We start from the raw sequence: 27,720 nt of genomic DNA on the forward strand, positions 1-27,720 counted from the left end.
TTTTCTCTGACTGCACTATCTCAATAACACATTGCCCTGAGACTCAAAACGATACGTCAGATGCCTTAGCAAGAGATTATTACCCATAAGAATAGATTACTGAGTTAGAACCACCTCTGATTCGACAATTGAAGGCTAAACAGTCTGAAGAACTGGCTATAATCACTAACTCCATGGAATTGTTCAATATCTTACAAATACAAATAAAATAATTGAAGGTGCAAGAATGGTTGCAATAAAAGGTCCAACAGGACATGAGAAGGGAGGTTTGCTTTAGCAATGTACTGAGATATACATGCCCTGATCTTCAAGAACAAACAATTCAATATTCACAAGATTGAGATTGTACTGCTCATATGAGGGTACAGAAGACCATGTTGCTTATTCTATGCAATTTTTGGTAGCCAACTGTGAGAGCCGAGGAAGAAAGGTATATAGACACTTTTTAAATCTGTGCTCTAGTCAGATCTGGCCACCAGAGACCAGCCTGCCTACTGCAAACTATTCCCATACCACCATCACCATGGTATGCCATCTCAATAGACTTTGTGATAAAATATCTTCCAAGCAAACGCACAGGTGGTCATTCACCATCTAACTAAAATGGGGCACTTCACACCCTCGCCAAACTCCCGAATGCACCTGAGTTGGGACAAAATGTTTCCCAACATTTCATCCCAGGGTGATCATTTCGGACTGGGTAACGCAGTTTACTTCCTATTTCTAACTGCAACTTTCCAAAAATTTAAGGTCGATGCTTGCTTATCTACAAGCTATCACCCAGAAACAGACTAAATGACAAAACGTTTAAGACAAACCTTGGGGCAATATTTCTATAGTTTAGCTCTGCAGCAAGAAGAAGATTGGTCAGGAAACTTGTGGATGGCAGATTTTGTGCACAACAATACAGAATACTCAACCCTGGATTGTTCCACCTTCTAGTGTATAAACTGATTTATCATAATGTACTGCCCTTTTAATTGCCTGAACTTCACCTTTACCTTCAGAACAAGAACATCACAAGACCTTAAGTAAAACACTGCAAATAACTTGAGAAATTTGGAAAAAGCTCAGGAAGCAACTAAAGAAATATCATGATAGAAATCACTGTAAGGGACACAGTATAAAACAGAAGACCTAGCTTGGCTGGCAACTAAACATTTAATCTTGCATGGAAACCGTAAGATAAAGCCCACTTTTAGGGCCTTTCACTGTGTGCGACATAATCAATCCAGTGGCAATGAAATTACAACTCATTTCTAGTCTTTGTGTTGATCCAGTGTTCTATGTATCTATGCTCAAGTTCTGCAATCCAGAGACCGAATCGATTACACTAACCGACCCAACAGACATTGAATGAAAACAGAAATACAAAGTCAACCAGATGTTAGGCTCCAAACAACAGCAAGGCCAAGTATTTTACTTAGTGGATTGGGTACGGTTCAAAGAGAGGTCACAGAACCAGTAGAAAACCTTCCCCATGTCCCTCAAATTCTCAAATTTCACAGGTTACACCCAATCAAGCACAAACCGCCGCCAAGCTGACAGATAATATTGGGGAGTACTGTTACAGCCTCCAATAAAGTCCTGATAGCAGCTAGAAAGTTAACCAAACATAGATTCTCATCCGTGTCCATAGGTACAATCTGGACTCCCAAGGTCTTGGCATGGAGAAGGTGACAGATTAATGACAGGATGTCAGCAACATCAGGATCTGAGCTGTTGGCTTTAAGGAATATGCTACTTACCAGTATGCATCTGTTCTTGGCACGTAGAGCTGCAGATCTACACACTGTACATAGATCGCCATCTGGTGTTGGGCCCAGATGTTGCAGTTGTTTTTCTCTTGGAAAGTCTTTGGAAGTCAGGAGGTATGTGACTCCTCCCTTGGATCATATTGCGCATGGGCTGCGGCTCCATCCTCAGATTGTTTTTCGCCAGCAGGGAAATTATGGAGCTTTGTAAGAAACAGGAAAGATCCCCATGTGTGCTGTATCTAAATAAGATAAAACTGGAACAGATAAAGGTAGCCGGGGAGGCGGGTGGGCGTGTGTAGATCTGCAGCTCTACATGCCAAGAACAGATGCATACTGGTAAGTAGCATATTCCATTCGAGGCATATGAGCTGCAGATTACACACTGTGCATAGATTGTGTAGCAGTACCCCCTCTTAGCGGCGACCACCAGTATCTGTTGCAGTTGTTTGAAACAGTGTTTTAAGGACAGCCTGGCTCACACTAGCTTGTTGCTTAGTTTGCACATCTACACAATAGTGTTTAGTGAAAGTGTGTGGTGTAGACCATGTAGCTGCTTTGCAGATATCATCTAATGGGATGTTCCCTAAAAATGACATGGAAGCCCCTATCTTACGTGTAGAGTGGGCTTTAGGGGGAACAGATAGCGTTTGTTTTGCTTTGTGGTAGCAAATCTGTATGCATTTAACAATCCACCTAGCTATCCCAGATATGGAGATTGGGTTGCCTTTGTGTGGTGGTGAGAAAGACACAAATAATTGTTTGGTCTTGCGAAAAGGTTGTGTTCTCTCGATGTAGTAGAGTAAAGCTCTTTTGACGTCTAGGGTGTGCAGAGCTCTTTCTGCAATGGTTTGTTGCTTCGAGAAGACTACAGGCAGTTCCACAGATTGATTGAGGTGAAAGGGAGAAATGACTTTAGGAAGGAATTTTGGATTAGTGCGGAGAACAACCTTATTATGATGCACTTGCAGAAAAGATTCTTGAATGGTGAGTGCTTGTATTTCACTGACCCTTCTGAGGGAAGCAATGGCTACAAGAAAAGCTGTTTTCCATGTTAAAAATTGAAGCTCGCATTTATGTAGAGGTTCGAATGGAGGCCCCATTAGTCTTGTGAGAACGATGTTTAGGTTCCACACTGGTGAGGCTGGCATTCTAGGGGGAATTATTCGTTTGAGGCCTTCCATGAAGGCTTTTATGGCAGGTACTCTAAAGAGGGATAGATGCTGTCTATTTTGTAGATACGCTGCTATGGCAGCAAGGTGTAGTCTAATAGACGTGTAGGCTAGGTTGCATCTTTGTAGGTATAGTAAGTAGCCTATGATGTGTAGGATAGACACATCCAAGGGGTTGATATTATTGTTGTGACAATAAATCACAAATCGTTTCCACTTGGCTGCGTAGCAAGCTCAAGTGGTAGGACGTCTAGCTTCTTTAATGACGTTTATACAGTCAGGGGGAAGATTTAGGTAGCCAAATTCTAGGATTTCAGGAGCCAGATAGCAAGGTTGAGCTGAGCTGGGTCCGGGTGTGTGATCTCTCCATGGTTCTGGGTTAAGAGGTGTGAAGAGAGGTGTAATTTTTGATACGGAACTATGTAGTGTTCCAGCAATGTGGTGTACCACAGTTGTCTGGCCCAAGTTGGAGCAACTAGGATGAGAGTTAGGGAGTGTTGCTGTAGTTTGCGCACCACTAATGGAATGAGTGGGAGACACGGAACAGTGAACGCAAATTTGCCTGACCAGTTCATCCATATCGCATTGCCTTTGGACAATGGGTGTGGATATCTGGCGGCGAAGATTGGGCATTTGGCGTTTTCGTAGGTGGCGAAGAGCTTTATTTGTAGTTGCCCCCATGTTTGAAAGAATGGTATAGAAGAACTTGTGGATGAAGTTCCCACTCGTGGATTTGTTGAGTTTGACGGCTCAACAGATCTGCAATGGTGGTTTAGATTCCTGGGACATGTTGTGCTAGGAGAAAAATGTTTTGATTTATGGCCCACCTCCATATGGTCTGTGCTAGCTGAGAGAGCTGCAGAGAGTGTGTGCCGCTTTGTTTTTGGATGTAGTACATTGCTATCATGTTGTCTGTGCGGACTAAGACAGCCTTGCCTGAGACGTGTGTTTGAAAGGCTTTCAGGGCTAGAAATATGGCCAGTTACCCAAGATGGTTGATGTGGAGTAACTTTTGTTGAGGTGTCCACCTGCCCTGCATGGTATGATGAAGTATATGAGCTCCCCAGCCGGAGAGCGATGCGTCCGCTGTTAGAAATATTTGAGAAACCGGCCCTAGGAGCGGTCACCCTTTGGAAAGGTTTTTGGTGGTCCACCACTGCAGAGAGCGATGGGCATGACCGTCTACCAACACCAGATCTGTTAGCTGACCTTGAGCCTGGTTCCATTGGTGTAATAGGCACTCTTGGAGAGGACGCATCTGGAGTCTTGCATGAGGTACTATGAATACGCAAGAGGCCATCATCCCTATAAGTTGCATGAACACTCGGGCTGGAAGTGAGTGTTGAGGTTTAAATTTGGCGCGAAGAGCTTGTGTGCTTGCTATCCGGGCAGGGCTGGGGTAGGCTAACGCCTTTGAGGTGTCTATGGTGGCACAGAGGTATTGTTGTACGTGGGAGGGATGCAGATGGGATTTGGTGTAGTTTACTGTGAAGCCTAGGTCGTGAAGTAGTTGGATCGTGGCATGAGTGTGTTGTACACACTGGTTGTATGAGCTGGCCTTTATAAGCCAGTCGTCTAGATATGAGAAGATGTGTATGTGTTGTCTTCTCAGGTGTGCTGCCACTACTGCTAGGCACTTGGTAAACACTCTTGGGGCAGTGGTGAATCCGAAGGGGAGTACTTTGAATTGGTAGTGGTGACTATCCACTACGAATCTGAGAAACTTCCTGTGAGCGGTGTGAACGGGAATGTGGAAATAGGCGTCCTTGAGGTCTATGGTGGTCAGGAAGTCGTTTTGGGAGAGCAGAGGAAGCACCTGCTGGAGTGTGACCATGTGAAAATGATCTGAGTGTATGTATTGGTTTAGGGGTCTGAGGTCCAGAATGGGCCTCAGAGAGCCGTCCTTTTTTGGTATGAGAAAATATAGGGAGTAAACTCCCTTGTTTTGTTTGTGGGCAGGAACTAGTTCTATTGCATCTTTTTGTAGGAGGGAGATTACCTCCTGCTTTAGAAGTGACAAATGTTCCTGTGACATTGGGTGCTGTTTGGGTGGAATGGTGGGGGGGTAGATGTTAGCTCTAGACAGTAGCCTGATTGGATTATTTGTTTACCCACCTGTCTGAGGGGATGGTAGCCCAGACAGGAAGGAAATTGTGAAGTCTGCCCCCGACTGGAGTGGAATAGTCTGGGGGATGTGGAGGGAAGTCACTGGGTGGGGGTAGAAGCAGAGCGGGAGGTGTTAGTTTTGCCTCTGCCTTTGTTATTATTACCTCTGTAACTGCCTCTTTGATAACCCCTAGTGAAGGTGGATTGGGTAGGGGTTTTGTATGAAGTGGAGGCGCTGTTGGAGGAGTAGCCTCTGGTGTTGCTTCTAAAGGAGGAACGGCGAAAGGAGCACCTGAGAGCTTGCCACTGCAAGGCTCCCATAGATTTTGCCGTGTCTGTGTCCTTCATTTTTTCGAGGGCTATATCGACGTTAGGACCAAACAGATGTTTCTCATCAAAGGGGTGATTGAGGATGGAACTTTGAACCTCAGGTTTGAAACCCGAGATGCGTAGCCAAGCATGCCTACGCAGAAGGGTGCTGGTATTAATTGCCCTGGAGGCGGTGTAAGCTGCATCGAGGGCACAACGAATGGAAGTGTTTGTAATGTTTTTGCCCTCTTGAATCAATTTGTTGGCCCTATGTTTATATTTATCAGGGAGGTGTTGCATGATTGTCTCCAGCTCATCATAATGTGCCCTGTCATATCTGGCTAGGAGCGCTTGGGGGTTAGCGATACGCTAGATGTTGGCCACCTGGGACGCTGTCCGTTTCCCAGAGGCGTCTAGGAGTTTAGACTCCTTATCTGGCGGTGGTGCCTCACCTGATGCCTGGGAATTGGCACGTTTCCTCGCATTTGAGACTACCAGGGAGTCTAGTGGTGCGGGCCTTTAATATAGGGTGGGTCTGTTGGGGCGGCTTTATATTTTTTCTCAATACGTGGGTTAATGACCCTGGTCCTAACTGGGTCTTTAAAAACCTCTGGTGCGTGCTTAATAACTCCCTTAAGCATTGGCAGAATTGAGGTAGACCTGTGTGCAGTGTCGAATGTATCTAAGAGGAAGTCCTTCTCTACGGGGTGTGTGTGGAGATCAACCCCGTGGTAGCGGGCAGCCCTATGGAGTAGTTGGTTAAAACCCATGGTGTCCTCTGGGGGGGAGGGTCTAGAAGGGTAAAGCCCGTCCTGCGGGACGTTAGGGACGTCTGAGATGTAGTCATCCCATGGGTCTGGGGAACCTGTTGGAGTAGGGTCCCCTGTTGGTTGGTTGTCCGCCCCATCCCCTGTGTCGTAGATGTCATCATCATCATCCTCATCTGGAGATGGTGTAAGAGAATGAGGTGGGGGAGGAGAAGCAGGAGGAGGAGGAGGTGGAGGTGGAGGTGGAGGAGGAGGTGATCGAATCTTCAAAGGTTGAGGTGGCAAAGTCTCTCCTTTTTGGTGGTGGAGCTGCTGCAGGCTTGTCCAGTGGTCTTTTTCTGGTGCTAAGCGACAAATGACCAGTCTTTGGATCTTTTACGAGGGTTTTTTGGTAAGGATCGGGTCGAAACAGTTTGTCTGTAAGGGGCAGATCCTTCGGTGCAGATGGTGTCGGAGTTGTGGGTTTTTTCGGCGTCGATTCGGTACTGGTTCTTGGTTTCGAACCGTGGGGTTTAACAGTGTCTTTTGACTTCCTCAGTTCCAAGGTGGCTTTCGGCTTCGAGGTTTGGGAGTCTAGGCTTTTCGGCTTGTTGCTCGGTTCCGAGGGTGGTATGGGTGCCGAGGAGCCGGTGCCAGTCTTCGGCACCGAGAGCTTCGGTTTCAAGCTCGGCACGGACAGGGGAAAGGGGCGTTTTCTTTTTCGGTGTCGGTGCCGATGAGGTTTTTTCGGCGCCGAGGGTAGGCTGGCTCGAGCCCGAGCTGCCTGAAGGCTTGATGGGCTTCTTAACCGGGCCCAAAAGCGAGGTATGGGAAGCAGTCTTTTGGTGTATACCTAGGCCCGAAGGCAAAGGCGTGACCGAAGTCTTTTTCAATGGCGTGGATGGGGGTTTTGGGTCGGGGTTGATGGTTGTACTCACGCCCCTCTGTGCCGGAGAAATGTCCTCGACGCCGGAGTCGTCAGCTTCGGAGGCGCTCACGAGGTCCTCTTCGGTGTGCTGTTGTTCCGGGACATCGACGCCTTCTTCGAAGATGTCGTCGTGGATCGAAGTCAACGAGTGTGCCATTGTTCTCCTTGCTCGTTGGTCCTGGATCGTCTTCTTCAATCAGAAGGAGGCGCAAGCTGGACAGTCCCTTGCCTCGTGTTCTTGGGAGAGGCAGAGGTTGCACACCTCATGGAGATTTGTGGGGAAACTTCGACCCGCATCGAGGACAGTTCTTAAATGGAGTCCTTTCCATCAGCCAGGACCGGGGCTCAGGTAGGCCCGAAGGCCTTCGTTGAAGACCAGAATCGAAGACTTCGATTATTGAGAGCACCGTTGAGTGTTTGAGAACGCGATCGAGACAATACCGTCGAAGGGGGGAGGATTGTGCGCCTAACAGAAAAACTGGAACGGTTCCGAACTGGAGCGCGAAGAACACATCCGAGCCCGATGGCGGAAAAAAACAATCTGAGGATGGAGCCGAAGCCCATGCGCAATACGATCCAAAGGAAGAGTCACATACCTCGTGACTTCCAAAGACTTTCCAAGAGAAAAACAACTGCAACATCCGGGCCCAACACCAGATGGCGATCTATGCACAGTGTGTAATCTGCAGCTCATATGCCTCGAACACTATGTTTATGATATGATCAACATGAGAACGTTAACTTGTTACAAACTGTGCTACTTGAACCACATTTGACTTCATGATGCGTGCTGGAAGTAATGTGGAAAAAGCTGCACTCTCCAGGTGACCTGAAACAGTCTGAAACATTCCAGAACATTCTAGATCATCCAGGAAATCTTGGCACCCATCTTGAGGACAAGATGTTAATTAGAACACGGTTGTTTGGCAAACAGTGTTTGTGAAGAAAAGTGTTGCCTGCCCAACGTCGCTATGCACCTACCTGATATTGATTCTGTCTGCTTCTGTTGGAAGCTTCCTGATCGACTCCTGCTTCCCTCGTCAACGTCTCCGGATTGGCTGCAATCTGAAATATAATAAGAGAAAAACAAGTAAGGATTCTTATTTTAAGGCATGCACGAGAAATAGCCCAAGGCTAAAACAAGCAAGCAGTTGGCAACTACATTGTAGAAATCGAGAACTTAATGCTCAGTTTGGTAGAAGGATCCAAGACATTCAGTTGTGACTTCGGCCCTAGAGCTGCTCTGTTTTTTAAGATAAAGACAGTGTGAGAGAAAGCCGGAGTATAGAGCAGCAAACTTGTGTGGAAAAAGGTTCGAAAATCTTAATAATTCACAAACTCAGAACCCTCAATTCAAAGGGACATTGAGGTAACCTTGAATCAATGAGAAAACTATTTAAAAGGTGAGCTCAATGAGAATGTTGAAGTAGTGCTATTAGATTGTACAGCTGTTGCATTTTAGAGTCTGTGGGGCTGTTCTGGCAATGCCACTTTTTGTTGCAGACAATTGAGAAAGAATAAACTGGAAGAGAGGGCTCTTCCGATGGTTACCTGGCATAGAGCCAGAGGCCCACCAAAGACAGACAGAGTTGAGGCAATGCTCTATTGCACAAGTCACACACAGCCCTATTTCTTCCCCCAAACCCTCTGTGTTCTTTTGGGATTTAGAGCCCACGAGCATCCATCCTAGATAAAGCAGCTGGGCAGAGGTGACAATATTTTTGTTCATTGCTCCTACTGGGTCAGTGGACGACAGGTTAGTGCATCCATTACCTCTACTGGTTGAAAGCTGTCTTAATAGGAACCTGACAGATAGCCAAAACCTAGTTACTACTAGCCTGAGTAATGAACACCAACAGGGTTTTAACCACTATTTTAGAAATAATTACAGCCTTGCAATAAGAGGACCAAGCCTCCAGACAGGAGAACCAAGAATTGAGAAAATGTGTGGGTACTGTGCATACAGAAGTAGCAGGGTTGTCACAAAAGGGGAAGGCAAAATCTGATAGAGGAGTTACCCTAAAACCCTGGAACCAACCTCCTCTGCTTCCTGGGTCAGGGAATTAAACTACCCTTCACCAAATTCAGGACACTCTTCTACCCTAAGTGGGGGCTGCTGCCTAATTCTACTCTGCACACTCTCTTGTGTAACTCTTAGTTCCGATTCACGTGGTTCAGCCACCACAAATAAATGTAGCTGCCCACGAGGAATTCACAATCTTTATCAACCAAAGTAAATTACATTTCCAATGCAAAACAGCCAAGTTTCCCAACAAGCAAACCAAGACAAGCTTTATTTTCTCTCCTTTGGGAAGGAACCATGCAGTCAGCAGACACAGCAGACATCTAGATGAGGGCACCCTAAATCCCTCCAGACACTACAATAGGAACTTGTAGCCACTTGCAGAAGATACGGTGCAGACGCTTATTTGCATGCTCATTTGATTAGAAGATTTTAATTTACCGTCAACTTGGTCCGAAGGGATCAGAGAGTTCAGGAGCCCTGTAGAACGAAAAGACATGGATAAGGATTAAAAGTCAAGTGAGCCATAGAGGAAACTAGCAAACTACAGAACAGTTGTAGAACACAAGTATTCCACTGCAAGCAGGGTCACAGTACCGTGTGATGTTATAGTTCAGTGTGCAAGCTGTCCAGGAACTGCCTGAAACTTAAAATGTGACATAACACTAAGGATTGTAGTTAAAAACCCCTCAAAGAGAGAACGAGTGTCTGGGATCGCAGGGTGAGGAAAAGGGGAACATCTAATTTGGCTTTTAAGGGAGAGTAGTGCAAGTTCTTAATTGTTTTGTGATCTCTTTCAGAACAAACTGAGTACCTGATCCAACATCGACACAGAAATTAATGCAGTAAAGGGGGGGATTGGAAGTTAGGTCAACAAATAGGAATAGTTGGTCAAGAATAGGTGGCTGTGGGACTCACTCCACAGGTAACCAGGTGTTAACGTATTTTTATAAATTGCAGTGACAACAAGCACTCGCAAGTCCCAAAGGAGACAATACCTCATTCTCCACTTAGGAATAGCAGGACTTAGCACTCTTCGCTCTTCTTTCTTCTCCTTGTTTTCTTACCCACTTTTCCCTACATTCCTTGTAACGGCTAATGTGTAGTTATGCTAGGCTGGTCCAGGGAGGTCGTGAAGACAGATAAATCTCTCGGCATGTGTGCGTCGCTCCTCCCAGATAAAGATCACAGATTAGTGCCAGAGTCTTAACAGATGGTAGCTGGTCAATACCCTTCATCGAAAAGAATGATCTAATCTTGTACATATTCAAGAATTTTTTGATGTGAAATGTAAAGGTTATTTGATAGGAAAACTCATTCCTTGTCTCTGAATAAAGAGTTACTGACTCTGAGAAAAGGATCTCAAGACCTACTAACGCACATACCCAACTTCAGCAGACATATTGTGGCCAGTTGAAAAGCGAGCATCCTTCTTTTATCAAGGTCTCAGAGGAGAAAAAAACATGCTGTGGCTCAGGTAGAAACCTTTATGATGTTTTTGAGAAGAATTGATAGAACTGACTGCAGAACCAGATCATTGATTCTAAGAGAAGAAACTGTAAGTGTAATATTATTGTTTGACCTAGCAAACATCTAACTGATGATGCAAATAAATCAAACGTAGTAGGATCTATGCAAATGAACAGTATGAGAGGACCTCTGTTACTTGAAAAGAGGGAAAAGAGAAGGAAGGTTAAGCTCTGCATGTATTGTAGTCATTGCAGTCACAAAGACAGTGTGAGAGAAAGCCGCAGTATAGAGCAGCGAACTTGAGTGGAAAAATGTTTGAAAATCTTAATAATTCACAAACTCAGAACCCTCAATTCAAAGGGACATTGAGGTAACCTTGAATCAATGAGAAAACTATTTAAAAGGTGAGCTCAATGAGAATGTTGAAGTAGTGCTATTAGATTGTACAGCTGTTGCATTTTAGAGTCTGTGGGGCTGTTCTGACAAGGCCACTTTTTGTTGCAGACAATTGAGAAAGATTAAACTGGAAGAGAGGGCTCTTCCGATGGTTACCTGGCATAGAGCCAGAGGCCCACCAAAGACGGACAGAGTTGAGGCAATGCTCTATTGCACAAGTCACACAGGGCCCTATTTCTTCCCCCAAACCCTCTGTGTTCTTTTGGGATTTAGAGCCCATGAGCATCCATCCTAGATAAAGCAGCTGGGCAGAGGTGACAATATTTTTGTTCATCGCTCCTACTGGGTCAGTGGACGACAGGTTAGTGCATCCATTACCTCTAATAGTTGAAACCTGTCTTAATAGGAACCTGACAGATAGCCAAAACCTAGTTACGACTAACCTGAGTAATGAACACCAACAGGGTTTTAACCACTATTTTAGAAATAATTACAGCCTTGCAATAAGAGGACCAAGCCTCCAGACAGGAGAACCAAGAAAATGTGTGGTTACTGTGCATACAGTAGCAGGGTTGTCACAAAAGGGGAAGGCAAAATCTGATAGAGGAGTTACCCTAAAAACCTGGAACCAACCTCCTCTGCTTCCTGAGTCAGGGAATTAAACTCCCCCTTCACCAAATTCAGGACACTCTTCTACCCTACGTGGGGGCCGCTGCCTAATTCTACTCTGCACACTCTCTTGTGTAACTCTTAGTTCCGATTCACGTGGTTCAGCCACCACAAATAAATGTAGCTGGCCACGAGGAATTCACAATCTTTATCAACCAAAGTAAATTACATTTCCAATGCAAAACAGCCACGTTTCCCAACAAGCAAACCAAGACAAGCTTTATTTTCTCTCCTTTGGGAAGGAACCATGCAGTCAGAAGACACAGCAGACATCTAGATGAGGGCACCCTAAATCCCTCCAGACACTACAGTAGGAACTTGTAGTCACTTGCAGAAGGTACGGCGCAGACGCTTATTAGCATGCTCATTTGATTAGAAGATTTTAATTTACCGTCAACTTGGTCCGAAGGGATCAGAGAGTCCAGGAGCCCTGTAGAACGAAAAGACATGGTTAAGGATTAAAAGTCAAATGAGCCAGAGAGGAAACTAGCAAACTACAGAACAGTTGTAGAACACAAGTATTCCACTGCAAGCAGGGTCACAGTACCGTGTGATGTTATAGTTCAGTGTGCAAGCTGTCCAGGAACTGCCTGAAACTTAAAATGTGACATAACACTAAGGATTGTAGTTAAAAAACCCTCAAAGAGAGAACGAGTGTCTGGGATCGCAGTGTGAGGAAAAGGGGAACATCTAATTTGGCTTTTAAGGGAGAGTAGTGCAAGTTCTTAATTGTTTTGTGATCTCTTTCAGAACAAACTGAGTACCTGATCCAACATCGACACAGAAATTAATGCAGTAAAGGGGGGGATTGGAAGTTAGGTCAACAAATAGGAATAGTTGGTCAAGAATAGGTGGCTGTGGGACTCACTCCACAGGTGCTCAGGTGTTAACGTATTTTTATAAATTGCAGTGACAACAAGCACTCGCAAGTCCCAAAGGAGACAATACCTCATTCTCCACTTAGGAATAGCAGGACTTAGCACTCTTCGCTCTTCTTTCTTCTCCTTGTTTTCTTACCCACTTTTCCCTACATTCCTTGTAACGGCTAATGTGTAGTTATGCTAGGCTGGTCCAGGGAGGTCGTGAAGACAGATAAATCTCTTGGCATGTGTGCGTCGCTCCTCCCAGATAAAGATCACAGATTAGTGCCAGAGTCTTAACAGATGGTAGCTGGTCAATACCCTTCATCGAAAAGAATGATCTAATCTTGTACATATTCAAGAATTTTTTGATGTGAAATGTAAAGGTTATTTGATAGGAAAACTCATTCCTTGTCTCTGAATAAAGAGTTACTGACTCTGAGAAAAGGATCTCAAGACCTACTAACGCACGTACCCAACTTCAGCAGACATATTGTGGCCAGTTGAAAAGCGAGCATCCTTCTTTTATCAAGGTCTCAGAGGAGAAAAAAACATGCTGTGGCTCAGGTAGAAACCTTTATGATGTTTTTGAGAAGAATTGATAGAACTGACTGCAGAACCAGATCATTGATTCTAAGAGAAGAAACTGTAAGTGTAATATTATTGTTTGACCTAGCAAACATCTAACTGATGATGCAAATAAATCAAACGTAGTAGGATCTATGCAAATGAACAGTATGAGAGGACCTCTGTCACTTGAAAAGAGGGAAAAGAGAAGGAAGCTTAAGCTCTACATGTATTGTAGTCATTGCAGTCACTTTATTAGGGATTGTAGCGCAAGAGGTAAGGGAGCAGAAATTAAACCAACAATGAAGAATCAGGCTATAGTGATAACGAGCAGGCCCAATGATGGACCAGAGTCAGAAAACAACTTCTCTCAGACTCATCATAAGTCCCCTGTCCAAGATTATTGCTTCCTGCATCTTCAGCCTATTTGGCAAATACCCTCCAGAGCTCTGTGGCACGTTTGACTATTATAGCTGTCTATATTTTAACTACTGTCAGACAAGTGAAGGTTCCTGCCTTATTGGATTCTGGAGTCACAGGACACTTTATAGATGAAGAATAGGCCTGAAAACCATAAATTCTCTGTATTAAGAAAGATATTCCTGAGCCTGTTAAGGCAGTGATGGCTTTGCCCTAATGTCAAGATCTCTGCACTACCATACTGAAAACATGCTTATAAAAGTAGGTATGAAATTTCTCAAACACATCTGATTTGACCTTATTGATGCACCACAATTCAAACTCAGCTGAGGGACACCATTATTAACAATCCATAAAATGTTGCTATATTGGGCCATATGCTCATAGGTCGTTACAAACAAACGTCTGTAACAAAAATTGCTTCCCTGATATTGCTTTGTCTAATGAAACTGAAGGTCCACCAAAATGACTCACGTAAGTGAACATACTCAGGTGTGTTGTGTTGTAACCCTACCAGAATGTTATCCAGATTATCAGGGTGTTTATGTTAAGTGAAAGATCAGTGAACTTCTCCAACAACGCAATTACGACTGCAACATAGATTTATTACCAGGGCACGATACCCTAAAGTCGGATATACCCTGGTGAGCCAACCTAAAACCCACATCTAAAGACCTATCTTAAGCAGAACGTAGCCACTGGCTACATCTGGCCCTCTCAGTCATCCTTTTACTATCCTCTTTTCTTTGTACCCAAGAATAGAGAAGAACTGCAAGTTTGTATTGATTACAGAGCAATAAACAGAGTAACAGTCAAAAATCGTTACTCATTGCTTTTCATACCAGTACTTCTGGATCAAATTAAGAGAACATTCATATTCAAGAAATTGGATCTCTAAGAGGCTATTTAGACGTCTTCTGTATCATCTTTATAAACGATATCCTTATTTATTCCAAGTCCATGCAGGAACGCGTGGATCATGTGGAAGTGCTAGTTGAGATATTAGAAATAAATTGTTTCTTTGCAAAATTAGAAATATTACACATTCATGTAATTCAGATGGATTTTTAGGCTAAGTCATCAGTACAAATGCAATCAGATTGAATGATAACAAGGTAAAATCGATAGTACAATGACCTTCACAAATTAGCAAAGGGTTTGCAAACCATTTTAGTATTCACAAACTTTTCATTAGAGACTTTGGGCCCAATTTATAATTTTGGGATAGATTAATGGCCGCTGGTCTAGCAGAGGATTTAACATCCACCAGACGAAGACTACTTTGCCCGCCAAATTTAGCAATGACCGCCAAGTAATTTCTAATGCATTGGCAGGAATCTTTCAATGCTTTTTCAAGTTTGGAGCATGGCTCCGTAAAATTGACAGAGCAATCCATCAAACTGTTTTCTTTGTTATTTTCAAAAAGAAAATGCTGAAGCAGGATTGTTTTTAAAACTACAACAGGAAATGCTCCTATCACACTGTGAATTATCTCACATGGTAGAATGAATGGTGGCCGCCATCATTGGGGACCTGTCCAACCCCCTCACAGTCGGCAAAGAATCTGGGGGTCATCTTTGACACAGAGTTGGCCATGAACCTCCAGATAAATAGAACTGTAGCTACCTGTTGGGGAGTTCTAAAAATCCTCCGTAGAATAGTTCACTACCTATCCCCCCAAGCAAGAAAACAAACAGTTGTAGCATTGATTTGGTCTCGTTTAGATTATTGTAACGCACTATACACTCAGATCAACAAGGGATTGCTGCTGCGTCTACAAGTAACTCAGAATGCAGCAGCAAGATTTGTTCTGGACCTTCCAAGTTCAGCCTCCGCCACTCTGGCTAGGAAGAATCTTCACTGGTTGCCCATTGAACATCGCATTTCTTTTAAAATTGTTTGTCTAGTCCACAAGGCACTCATGGCCGGATCGACGGATGGATTAGGATCTTTGCTGTTCCGATATGTGCCTGGCAGATGTCTCAGATCTGCACAACAGAATCTTCTTGTTTTCCCCCCCACCAAGAAGACAAGATGGGGAGCGAGAGCCTTTGCATCGGCTGCTCCGCGTCTGTGGAACGCACTTCCCCTTGAGCTTAAGGCCATCTCATCCTTACCCCTCTTTAAGGGAGCCCTTAAGACCTGGCTCTTTAGGAAAGCATATCACTAACATTGCAGCACTATTCTAGTTATTATGTTAGGCGCCTTGATGCCCTTTGGGCTGAGTCTAGCGCGTTATAAATTTAATTTCATTCATTCATTCATTCGTAGGGGGAGCATTTAGCAGCTTTCTGTGCCTATTTCCACCAGAATTTTCCTGGGGGTGACAGGCAGTGAAAACTAACCTCTGATGCGGCCCATTAAATTTGGTGGGTGGAGTTAAAGGTCTGCCTCCGATGAGCCTTACTCCATAGGGCTGTTGAAGGGGTTTAATCACAGCGGAGACAAATTAGTTTCCTCCGGGATGAAAACAGATGACCACCCACATATAGCTATGGCCGGAGGAGCACAGTCCTAGAAGTATGGATAATCCATCTTCATTGCGATGGAATATCCATACCACCAACATCTAAATCAGGTCCTTTTCCTCCATAGTATATCCCATGACCCATCTGCTGTGTAAAGGCATGTCCTTTAAGTGGACCTCAGAAGATAAAGCAGCTCTCACTCAATTGCATGCATGATTTGTGTAAGCCCCTGTTGTGCGTCTCCCTGTTGCAAAACTACCCTCTGTTTTGGAACCTACCTATTCACATCATGAAGTGGGATAGGTCCTATCCCACAGGCATCTAAAGACAAGTCAAGTACACCCTGTGGCCTTCTACTCTCATGCGTTTAGACCTTTTGAACTGAATTATAATATTTCAGACAAGGAACTCTTAGCCATTAAAAGAGCCTTAGACGAATGGTGCCATTATTTGATAGGGCCAGACAAACCATTGAAATTTGTTCAGACTACAGGAATTTGAAATTCCATACATCTGCACAAGCCTTAACAACTCAACAGGTACGATAGTCCTTATTTTTCTCTGACTGCACTATCTCAATAACACATTGCCCTGAGACTCAAAACGATACGTCAGATGCCTTAGCAAGAGATTATTACCCATAAGAATAGATTACTGAGTTAGAACCACCTCTGATTCGACAATTGAAGGCTAAACAGTCTGAAGAACTGGCTATAATCACTAACTCCATGGAATTGTTCAATATCTTACAAATACAAATAAAATAATTGAAGGTGCAAGAATGGTTGCAATAAAAGGTCCAACAGGACATGAGAAGGGAGGTTTGCTTTAGCAATGTACTGAGATATACATGCCCTGATCTTCAAGAACAAACAATTCAATATTCACAAGATTGAGATTGTACTGCTCATATGAGGGTACAGAAGACCATGTTGCTTATTCTATGCAATTTTTGGTAGCCAACTGTGAGAGCCGAGGAAGAAAGGTATATAGACACTTTTTAAATCTGTGCTCTAGTCAGATCTGGCCACCAGAGACCAGCCTGCCTACTGCAAACTATTCCCATACCACCATCACCATGGTATGCCATCTCAATAGACTTTGTGATAAAATATCTTCCAAGCAAACGCACAGGTGGTCATTCACCATCTAACTAAAATGGGGCACTTCACACCCTCGCCAAACTCCCGACTGCACCTGAGTTGGGACAAAATGTTTCCCAACATTTCATCCCAGGGTGATCATTTCGGACTGGGTAACGCAGTTTACTTCCTATTTCTAACTGCAACTTTCCAAAAATCTAAGGTCGATGCTTGCTTATCTACAAGCTATCACCCAGAAACAGACTAAATGACAAAACGTTTAAGACAAACCTTGGGGCAATATTTCTATAGTTTAGCTCTGCAGCAAGAAGAAGATTGGTCAGGAAACTTGTGGATGGCAGATTTTGTGCACAACAATACAGAATACTCAACCCTGGATTGTTCCACCTTCTAGTGTATAAACTGATTTATCATAATGTACTGCCCTTTTATTTGCCTGAACTTCACCTTTACCTTCAGAACAAGAACATCACAAGACCTTAAGTAAAACACTGCAAATAACTTGAGAAATTTGGAAAAAGCTCAGGAAGCAACTAAAGAAATATCATGATAGAAATCACTGTAAGGGACACAGTATAAAACAGAAGACCTAGCTTGGCTGGCAACTAAACATTTAATCTTGCATGGAAACCGTAAGATAAAGCCCACTTTTAGGGCCTTTCACTGTGTGCGACATAATCAATCCAGTGGCAATGAAATTACAACTCATTTCTAGTCTTTGTGTTGATCCAGTGTTCTATGTATCTATGCTCAAGTTCTGCAATCCAGAGACCGAATCGATTACACTAACCGACCCAACAGACATTGAATGAAAACAGAAATACAAAGTCAACCAGATGTTAGGCTCCAAACAACAGCAAGGCCAAGTATTTTACTTAGTGGATTGGGTACGGTTCAAAGAGAGGTCACAGAACCAGTAGAAAACCTTCCCCATGCCCCTCAAATTCTCAAATTTCACAGGTTACACCCAATCAAGCACAAACCGCCGCCAAGCTGACAGATATTATTGGGGAGTACTGTTACAGCCTCCAATAAAGTCCTGATAGCAGCTAGAAATTTAACCAAACAAAGATTCTCATCCGTGTCCATAGGTACAATCTGGACTCCCAAGGTCTTGGCATGGAGAAGGTGACAGATTAATGACAGGATGTCAGCAACATCAGGATCTGAGCTGTTGGCTTTAAGGAATATGCTACTTACCAGTATGCATCTGTTCTTGGCACGTAGAGCTGCAGATCTACACACTGTACATAGATCGCCATCTGGTGTTGGGCCCAGATGTTGCAGTTGTTTTTCTCTTGGAAAGTCTTTGGAAGTCAGGAGGTATGTGACTCCTCCCTTGGATCATATTGCGCATGGGCTGCGGCTCCATCCTCAGATTGTTTTTCGCCAGCAGGGAAATTATGGAGCTTTGTAAGAAACAGGAAAGATCCCCATGTGTGCTGTATCTAAATAAGATAAAACTGGAACAGATAAAGGTAGCCGGGGAGGCGGGTGGGCGTGTGTAGATCTGCAGCTCTACATGCCAAGAACAGATGCATACTGGTAAGTAGCATATTCCATTCGAGGCATATGAGCTGCAGATTACACACTGTGCATAGATTGTGTAGCAGTACCCCCTCTTAGCGGCGACCACCAGTATCTGTTGCAGTTGTTTGAAACAGTGTTTTAAGGACAGCCTGGCTCACACTAGCTTGTTGCTTAGTTTGCACATCTACACAATAGTGTTTAGTGAAAGTGTGTGGTGTAGACCATGTAGCTGCTTTGCAGATATCATCTAATGGGATGTTCCCTAAAAATGACATGGAAGCCCCTATCTTACGTGTAGAGTGGGCTTTAGGGGGAACAGATAGCGTTTGTTTTGCTTTGTGGTAGCAAATCTGTATGCATTTAACAATCCACCTAGCTATCCCAGATATGGAGATTGGGTTGCCTTTGTGTGGTGGTGAGAAAGACACAAATAATTGTTTGGTCTTGCGAAAAGGTTGTGTTCTCTCGATGTAGTAGAGTAAAGCTCTTTTGACGTCTAGGGTGTGCAGAGCTCTTTCTGCAATGGTTTGTTGCTTCGAGAAGACTACAGGCAGTTCCACAGATTGATTGAGGTGAAAGGGAGAAATGACTTTAGGAAGGAATTTTGGATTAGTGCGGAGAACAACCTTATTATGATGCACTTGCAGAAAAGATTCTTGAATGGTGAGTGCTTGTATTTCACTGACCCTTCTGAGGGAAGCAATGGCTACAAGAAAAGCTGTTTTCCATGTTAAAAATTGAAGCTCGCATTTATGTAGAGGTTCGAATGGAGGCCCCATTAGTCTTGTGAGAACGATGTTTAGGTTCCACACTGGTGAGGCTGGCATTCTAGGGGGAATTATTCGTTTGAGGCCTTCCATGAAGGCTTTTATGGCAGGTACTCTAAAGAGGGATAGATGCTGTCTATTTTGTAGATACGCTGCTATGGCAGCAAGGTGTAGTCTAATAGACGTGTAGGCTAGGTTGCATCTTTGTAGGTATAGTAAGTAGCCTATGATGTGTAGGATAGACACATCCAAGGGGTTGATATTATTGTTGTGACAATAAATCACAAATCGTTTCCACTTGGCTGCGTAGCAAGCTCAAGTGGTAGGACGTCTAGCTTCTTTATTGACGTTTATACAGTCAGGGGGAAGATTTAGGTAGCCAAATTCTAGGATTTCAGGAGCCAGATAGCAAGGTTGAGCTGAGCTGGGTCCGGGTGTGTGATCTCTCCATGGTTCTGGGTTAAGAGGTGTGAAGAGAGGTGTAATTTTTGATACGGAACTATGTAGTGTTCCAGCAATGTGGTGTACCACAGTTGTCTGGCCCAAGTTGGAGCAACTAGGATGAGAGTTAGGGAGTGTTGCTGTAGTTTGCGCACCACTAATGGAATGAGTGGGAGACACGGAACAGTGAACGCAAATTTGCCTGACCAGTTCATCCATATCGCATTGCCTTTGGACAATGGGTGTGGATATCTGGCGGCGAAGATTGGGCATTTGGCGTTTTCGTAGGTGGCGAAGAGCTTTATTTGTAGTTGCCCCCATGTTTGAAAGAATGGTATAGAAGAACTTGTGGATGAAGTTCCCACTCGTGGATTTGTTGAGTTTGACGGCTCAACAGATCTGCAATGGTGGTTTAGATTCCTGGGACATGTTGTGCTAGGAGAAAAATGTTTTGATTTATGGCCCACCTCCATATGGTCTGTGCTAGCTGAGAGAGCTGCAGAGAGTGTGTGCCGCTTTGTTTTTGGATGTAGTACATTGCTATCATGTTGTCTGTGCGGACTAAGACAGCCTTGCCTGAGACGTGTGTTTGAAAGGCTTTCAGGGCTAGAAATATGGCCAGTTACCCAAGATGGTTGATGTGGAGTAACTTTTGTTGAGGTGTCCACCTGCCCTGCATGGTATGATGAAGTATATGAGCTCCCCAGCCGGAGAGCGATGCGTCCGCTGTTAGAAATATTTGAGAAACCGGCCCTAGGAGCGGTCACCCTTTGGAAAGGTTTTTGGTGGTCCACCACTGCAGAGAGCGATGGGCATGACCGTCTACCAACACCAGATCTGTTAGCTGACCTTGAGCCTGGTTCCATTGGTGTAATAGGCACTCTTGGAGAGGACGCATCTGGAGTCTTGCATGAGGTACTATGAATACGCAAGAGGCCATCATCCCTATAAGTTGCATGAACACTCGGGCTGGAAGTGAGTGTTGAGGTTTAAATTTGGCGCGAAGAGCTTGTGTGCTTGCTATCCGGGCAGGGCTGGGGTAGGCTAACGCCTTTGAGGTGTCTATGGTGGCACAGAGGTATTGTTGTACGTGGGAGGGATGCAGATGGGATTTGGTGTAGTTTACTGTGAAGCCTAGGTCGTGAAGTAGTTGGATCGTGGCATGAGTGTGTTGTACACACTGGTTGTATGAGCTGGCCTTTATAAGCCAGTCGTCTAGATATGAGAAGATGTGTATGTGTTGTCTTCTCAGGTGTGCTGCCACTACTGCTAGGCACTTGGTAAACACTCTTGGGGCAGTGGTGACTCCGAAGGGGAGTACTTTGAATTGGTAGTGGTGACTATCCACTACGAATCTGAGAAACTTCCTGTGAGCGGTGTGAACGGGAATGTGGAAATAGGCGTCCTTGAGGTCTATGGTGGTCAGGAAGTCGTTTTGGGAGAGCAGAGGAAGCACCTGCTGGAGTGTGACCATGTGAAATCTGAGTGTATGTATTGGTTTAGGGGTCTGAGGTCCAGAATGGGCCTCAGAGAGCCGTCCTTTTTTGGTATGAGAAAATATAGGGAGTAAACTCCCTTGTTTTGTTTGTGGGCAGGAACTAGTTCTATTGCATCTTTTTGTAGGAGGGAGATTACCTCCTGCTTTAGAAGTGACAAATGTTCCTGTGACATTGGGTGCTGTTTGGGTGGAATGGTGGGGGGGTAGATGTTAGCTCTAGACAGTAGCCTGATTGGATTATTTGTTTACCCACCTGTCTGAGGGGATGGTAGCCCAGACAGGAAGGAAATTGTGAAGTCTGCCCCCGACTGGAGTGGAATAGTCTGGGGGATGTGGAGGGAAGTCACTGGGTGGGGGTAGAAGCAGAGCGGGAGGTGTTAGTTTTGCCTCTGCCTTTGTTATTATTACCTCTGTAACTGCCTCTTTGATAACCCCTAGTGAAGGTGGATTGGGTAGGGGTTTTGTATGAAGTGGAGGCGCTGTTGGAGGAGTAGCCTCTGGTGTTGCTTCTAAAGGAGGAACGGCGAAAGGAGCACCTGGGAGCTTGCCACTGCAAGGCTCCCATAGATTTTGCCGTGTCTGTGTCCTTCATTTTTTCGAGGGCTATATCGACGTTAGGACCAAACAGATGTTTCTCATCAAAGGGGTGGTTGAGGATGGAACTTTGAACCTCAGGTTTGAAACCCGAGATGCGTAGCCAAGCATGCCTACGCAGAAGGGTGCTGGTATTAATTGCCCTGGAGGCGGTGTAAGCTGCATCGAGGGCACAACGAATGGAAGTGTTTGTAATGTTTTTGCCCTCTTGAATCAATTTGTTGGCCCTATGTTTATATTTATCAGGGAGGTGTTGCATGATTGTCTCCAGCTCATCATAATGTGCCCTGTCATATCTGGCTAGGAGCGCTTGGGGGTTAGCGATACGCTAGATGTTGGCCACCTGGGACGCTGTCCGTTTACCAGAGGCGTCTAGGAGTTTAGACTCCTTATCTGGCGGTGGTGCCTCACCTGATGCCTGGGAATTGGCACGTTTCCTCGCATTTGAGACTACCAGGGAGTCTAGTGGTGCGGGCCTTTAATATAGGGTGGGTCTGTTGGGGCGGCTTTATATTTTTTCTCAATACGTGGGTTAATGACCCTGGTCCTAACTGGGTCTTTAAAAACCTCTGGTGCGTGCTTAATAACTCCCTTAAGCATTGGCAGGATTGAGGTAGACCTGTGTGCAGTGTCGAATGTATTTAAGAGGAAGTCCTCCTCTACGGGGTCTGTGTGGAGATCAACCCCGTGGTAGCGGGCAGCCCTATGGAGTAGTTGGTTAAAACCCATGGTGTCCTCTGGGGGGGAGGGTCTAGAAGGGTAAAGCTCGTCCTGCGGGACGTTAGGGATGTCTGAGATGTTATAGTCGTCCCATGGGTCTGGGGAGCCTGTAGGAGTAGGGTCTCCTGTTGGTTGGTTGTCCGCCCCATCTCCTGTGTCGTAGATGTCATCATCATCATCCTCATCTGGAGATGGTGTAGGAGAATGATGAGGTGGGGGAGGAGAAGCAGGAGGAGGAGGAGGAGGTGAAGGAGGAGGTGAAGTAATCCTCAAAGGGGAGGTGGCAAAGTCTCTCCTTTTTGGTGGTGGAGCTGGTGCAGGCTTGTCCATTGGTCTTTTTCTGGTGCTAAGTGACAAATGACCAGTCTTTGGATCTTTTACAAGGGTTTTTTGGTAAGGATCGGGTCAAAACAGTTCGTCTGTAAGGGGCAGATCCTTCCGTGCCGATGGTGTCGGAGCCGTGGGTTTTTTCGGCGTCGATTCGGCACTGGTTCTTGGTTTTGAACCGTGGGATTTAACAGTGTCTTTTGACTTCCTCGGTTCCGAGGTGGCTTTCGGCTTCGAGGTTTGGGAGTCGAGGCTTTTTGGCTTGTTGCTCGGCTCTGAGGGTGGTATAGGTGCCGAGGAGCCGGTGCCAGTCTTCGGCGCCGAGAGCTTCGGTGTCAAGCTCGCCGCGGACGAGGAAAGAGGCGTTTTCATTTTCAGTGTCGGTGCCGATGAGGTTTTTTTCGGCACCGAGGGTAGGCTGGCTCGTGCCTGAAGGCTTGATGGGCTTCTTAACCGGGCTCGAAAGTGAGGTATGGGAAGCAGTCTTTTGGTGCATACCTAGGCCCGAAGGCGAGGTGTGACCGAAGCCTTTTTCAATGGGGTGGAGGGGGGTTTTGGGCCGGGGTTGACGGTTGTACTCACGCCCCTCTGTGCCGGAGTAATGTCCTCGACGTCGGAGTTGTCAGCTTCGGAGGCGCTGACAAGGCCCTCTTCGGTGTGCTGTTGTTCCGGGACATCAATGCCTTCTTCGAAGATGTCGTCGGGGATAGAAGTCGACGAGTGTGCCATTGTTCTCCTTGCTCGTCGGTCCCGGATCGTCTTATTCGATCGCAAGGAGGCGCAAACTGGACAGTCCCTTTCCTCGTGTTCTGGGGAGAGGCAGAGGTTGCACACCTCATGGAGATGGGTGTGGGGAAACTTCGACCCACATCGAGGACACTTCTCAAATGGAGTCCTTTCCATCAGCCAGGACCGGAGCTCAGGTAGGCCCGAAGGCCTTCGTCGACAACCGGAATCGAAGACTTAGATTATTGAGAGTCGCGTTGAGTGTTGGAGAACGCGATGGAGACAATACCGTCGAAGGGGGGAGGATTGCGCGCCGAACAGGAAATCTGGAACGGTTCCGAACTGGAGCGCGAAGAACACATCCGAGCCCGAAGGTGGAAAAAAACAATCTGAAGATGGAGCAGAAGCCCATGCGCAATACGATCGAAAGGAGGAGTCACATACCTCGTGACTTCCAAAGACTTTCCAAGAGAAAAACAACTGCAACATCCGGGCCCAACACCAGATGGCGATCTATGCACAGTGAGTAATCTGCAGCTCATATGCCTCGAAGAACAAGTTACTTACCTTCGGTAACGATGTATCTGTAAGAAACATTAGTTAGTTAGATTCCTCACCTTAGAATATCCCCAGGCGTCAGACTAGATCCGGAAGATTTTTCGTCAGCAATACCCCTTGCGCATCGCTAGGCGTCGTCTGCGGCTCCGCGTCCGTCGTCGGCGTCGTGCGCCGGAATGACGTCGTCGGAGTACTTAGACGCCGCCCTCGCGCGCTGACGTCAGTTCTTGTACATAGCTTTCCGCGCCAGGAACGCAGAGCCATGCAAAGACCGACACTGGTGCCAAAAATAAAATCTAGGGGCCTGAAAAGGATAACCTTAACCCTAGATGTCAGTTCGCAGAACGGGGAGGATGGGTGGGTCGGTGAGGAATCTAACTAACTAATGTTTCTTACAGATACATCGTTACCGAAGGTAAGTAACTTGTTCATCTGAAAGAAACACGTTAGTTAGATTCCTCACCTTAGAATAGATACCTAAGCAATACCATCCCCGGTGGTGGGTCTGCGAACCAAGATCACACCAGAAAGTCCTGGAGGACAGAACGGCCAAAGAAGCCATCCCTCCGGACTTGGCTGTCAAGGCAATAATGCCTGGCAAACGTGTGTAGCGAAGCCCACGTCGCCGCCTGACAGATGTCCTGCAAAGGGACACCCCGTCCCAAAGAAGTAGTAGCCGCTGTGGCCCGAGTGGAATGGGCGCGCAGCCCAACAGGAGGGTCCTTTTTTGCCAAGGAGTAACAAATTTTGATGCACAAAACGACCCACCGAGAGATGGTCCGTTTGTGCACCGCTTTCCCCTTCTTAGCACCCACGTATCCAACGAAAAGTTGGTCGTCCACCCGGAACTGCTTTGTGCGGTCCAAATAAAAGGAGAGCGCACATTTTGGGTCCAGACGGTGGAGCTTCTCTTCCTCTTTGGAAGGATGCGGAGGCGGAAAGAAGGTGGGCAAGGTGACAGACTGCCCAAGATGAAATGGAGTCACCACTTTCGGAAGAAAGGAGGGACGAAGCCTGGAGCTCACTCACCCGTCTAGCCGAGGTGATGGCTACCAGAAAAGCAGTCTTAAGAGTCAGAAGACGAAGAGGACAATTGTGAAGAGGCTCGAAGGGAGCGCACATCAGGAATGTCAAGACAAGATTCAAGTCCCACTGAGGCATTACAAACGGGACAGGAGGGAACGTGTGAGTAATGCCTTTTAGAAAGCGTGTAACTACAGGGGACCTGAAAAGAGAAGGCTGATCAGGAAGCCGCAAGAAGGCAGAGATGGCAGCAAGATAACCTTTCAGGGTGCCTAGGGCAGAGCCCTGCCGGGCCAAAGAAAGAAGAAACAGTAGAACCTCAGAAAGAGGGGCGGAAAGGGGATCCACAGCCTTTGCTGTGCACCATGCCACAAATTTGTTCCACCGGCAGGCGTATACCGTCTTTGTGGAGGGACGCCTGGCTGCCAGAATGATATCACAGACTTCAGGAGGCAAGTCAAATGGCATCAACTGCCGCCGCTCAATCTCCACGCATGGAGGTGGAGGCTGGACAGGTTCGGGTGGAGGACCGTCCCCTGCTGCTGCGACAGAAGATCCTCCCGAAGGGGCAGACGTATCGGAGGATCGGTCAACATACTGAGTAGCTCGGGATACCAGTACCTTCGTGCTCAATCCGGAGCCACCAAGATGACTTGGGCCCGGTCGTGCCTGATCTTCTTCAGCACTCTGGGCAGAAGTGGTATAGGCGGAAAGGCGTACAACAGACCGCAACTCCACTTGTGACGAAAAGCGTCGCCGAGGGAATGCCGCCTTGGAAATTCCAACGCGCAGAACTGCTGACATTGCACGTTCTCTTCGGTGGCGAATAGATCTAACCAAGGCTCTCCCCACTGCTGAAAGAGACCTTGCGCCACTTCGGAGTTCAGACGCCATTCATGATCCATCATGCACCGGCGGCTGAGTTCGTCTGCTCTGGCATTCGGAGAGCCCGCCAGATGTTGAACCACTAGGGTGACGCCCTGGTGTTCCAGCCACGTCCAGAGGCGCAGAGCCTCCTGACAAAGGGTCCACGACCCCACCCCGCCCTGTTTGTTGCAATACCACATGGCGGTGGTGTTGTCCGTGAACACCTGCACGACACTGCCCCTGACAGAGGGAAGGAAGGCTTTCAGTGCAAGCCGGATCGCTCTCAACTCCAACAGGTTGATGTGGAGACGAGACTCCGCCGGAGACCAGAGGCCTCTGATCTCCGCCTCTCCCATATGGCCACCCCATCCCAGGAGGGACGCATCCGTCACTACGACATGCTCCGGTTGGGGAAGGGAGAGGGTTCTGCCCATGACCCAATCGCGGTCCGTGAGCCACCACTGCAACTGCGGTGCAGTGCCCTCCGAGATCAAGACATGGTCGGACAGGTTGCCGTGATGCTGGGCCCACTGAAACTTCAGGTCCCACTGCAGAGCCCGCATGCGCCGCCTGGCGTGATGCACTAGTAGGATGCAGGAGGCCATCAGCCCCAGAAGCCGCAACACTAGCCTGACCAAAACCCAGGATAGAGGCCGAAAGATGGGAATCAGGGCCTGAATATCCCGGACCCGCTGTTCCGGTGGATAGACCCGGAACTGCGCCGAATCGAGAACTGCTCCGATGAAGAGGAGCGTCTGAGATGGACTCAAGTGTGACTTCGGCACGTTGATGGAAAATCCCAGCAAATGCAAGAGATCCGCCGTAGTCTGGAGGTGGGAGACGACTGTCTGTGGCGAGCCCGCCTTCAACAACCAGTCGTCGAGATAGGGGAAGACTGGAACCCCTGATCTGCGCAGATGAGCTGCGACCAGCGCCATCACTTTCGTGAACACCCGAGGGGCACTGGTGAGGCCGAAGGGGAGCACGGTAAACTGAAAGTGCTCTTCGCCCACCGTGAACCGCAGGTAACGCCGGTGGGCCGGCAGGACGGGGATGTGGAAATATGCGTCCTGCAAGTCCAACGCTACCATCCAGTCTCCAGGGTCTAGGGCAGCTAGAACCTGAGCCAACGTTAACATTTTGAACCTTTCCTTCCGGAGGAAGGCATTGACGTTCCGGAGGTCCAAGATAGGGCGCAGGCCCCCTTTGCCCTTCTTGGGCACCAGAAAGTAGTGGGAATAACAACCACGACCTACTTCTGGGCTCGGAACGCGCTCGACGGCCCCCTTGGCCAAGAGGGCCGAAACGTCCTCGTGGAGAAGATTCAAATGATCCCCCGAGATACGGTGGTGCTGCGGTGGCATGGCTGGAGGGGTCATCTCGAAGGGGAGGGAGTAGCCCCTTCGGACGATTTGCAGCACCCACCTGTCCGATGTGATGGACCGCCAGTGGAGCAGGTGATGGCGAACTCTGCCGCCCACTGGCGTGGAATGGGCCTGAAAGCTCAGACTAGGAAGGCTTTGAGGCGGATGCTGCCGGGGTGGATGTGGGCTGACCGCGTCGTCCTCCAGAACCGCCTCGGCGGAAACCACGTCCGCGACCGCGCGCAGGTTGGTTCTGCGGCTGGTGGCTAGGCGCACGTGAGGAGGCACCCCTTCCTTGGCCACGAAAGGGGCGA

The 27,720-nt window shown here is 46.7% G+C and overlaps 1 protein-coding gene across 27 annotated transcripts in view; it reads right to left on the reverse strand.

Annotated features, from left to right (window-relative positions):
• LOC146813293 (uncharacterized) overlaps positions 1 to 27,720 on the reverse strand; it is a 455,769-nt gene that overhangs the window by 234,925 nt on the left and 193,124 nt on the right. For 18 of the 27 annotated variants that reach the window (XM_085620134.1, XM_085620133.1, XM_085620117.1 and 15 more), the window contains 3 exons: positions 11,965 to 12,003; positions 9,480 to 9,518; positions 7,997 to 8,080 (listed from right to left, as the gene is read on the reverse strand). In XM_085620134.1, coding sequence (XP_085476260.1) covers positions 7,997 to 8,080; positions 9,480 to 9,518; positions 11,965 to 12,003 — 162 coding nt within the window. The remainder of the gene's footprint in view (positions 1 to 7,996; positions 8,081 to 9,479; positions 9,519 to 11,964; positions 12,004 to 27,720) is intronic. The other 9 variants (XM_085620139.1, XM_085620136.1, XM_085620138.1 and 6 more) reach the window with 4 other exon arrangements.

Source organism: Triturus cristatus, chromosome 7 (assembly GCF_964204655.1).
Source record: "Triturus cristatus chromosome 7, aTriCri1.1, whole genome shotgun sequence".
NCBI classification, from domain to species: Eukaryota; Metazoa; Chordata; class Amphibia; order Caudata; family Salamandridae; genus Triturus; species Triturus cristatus.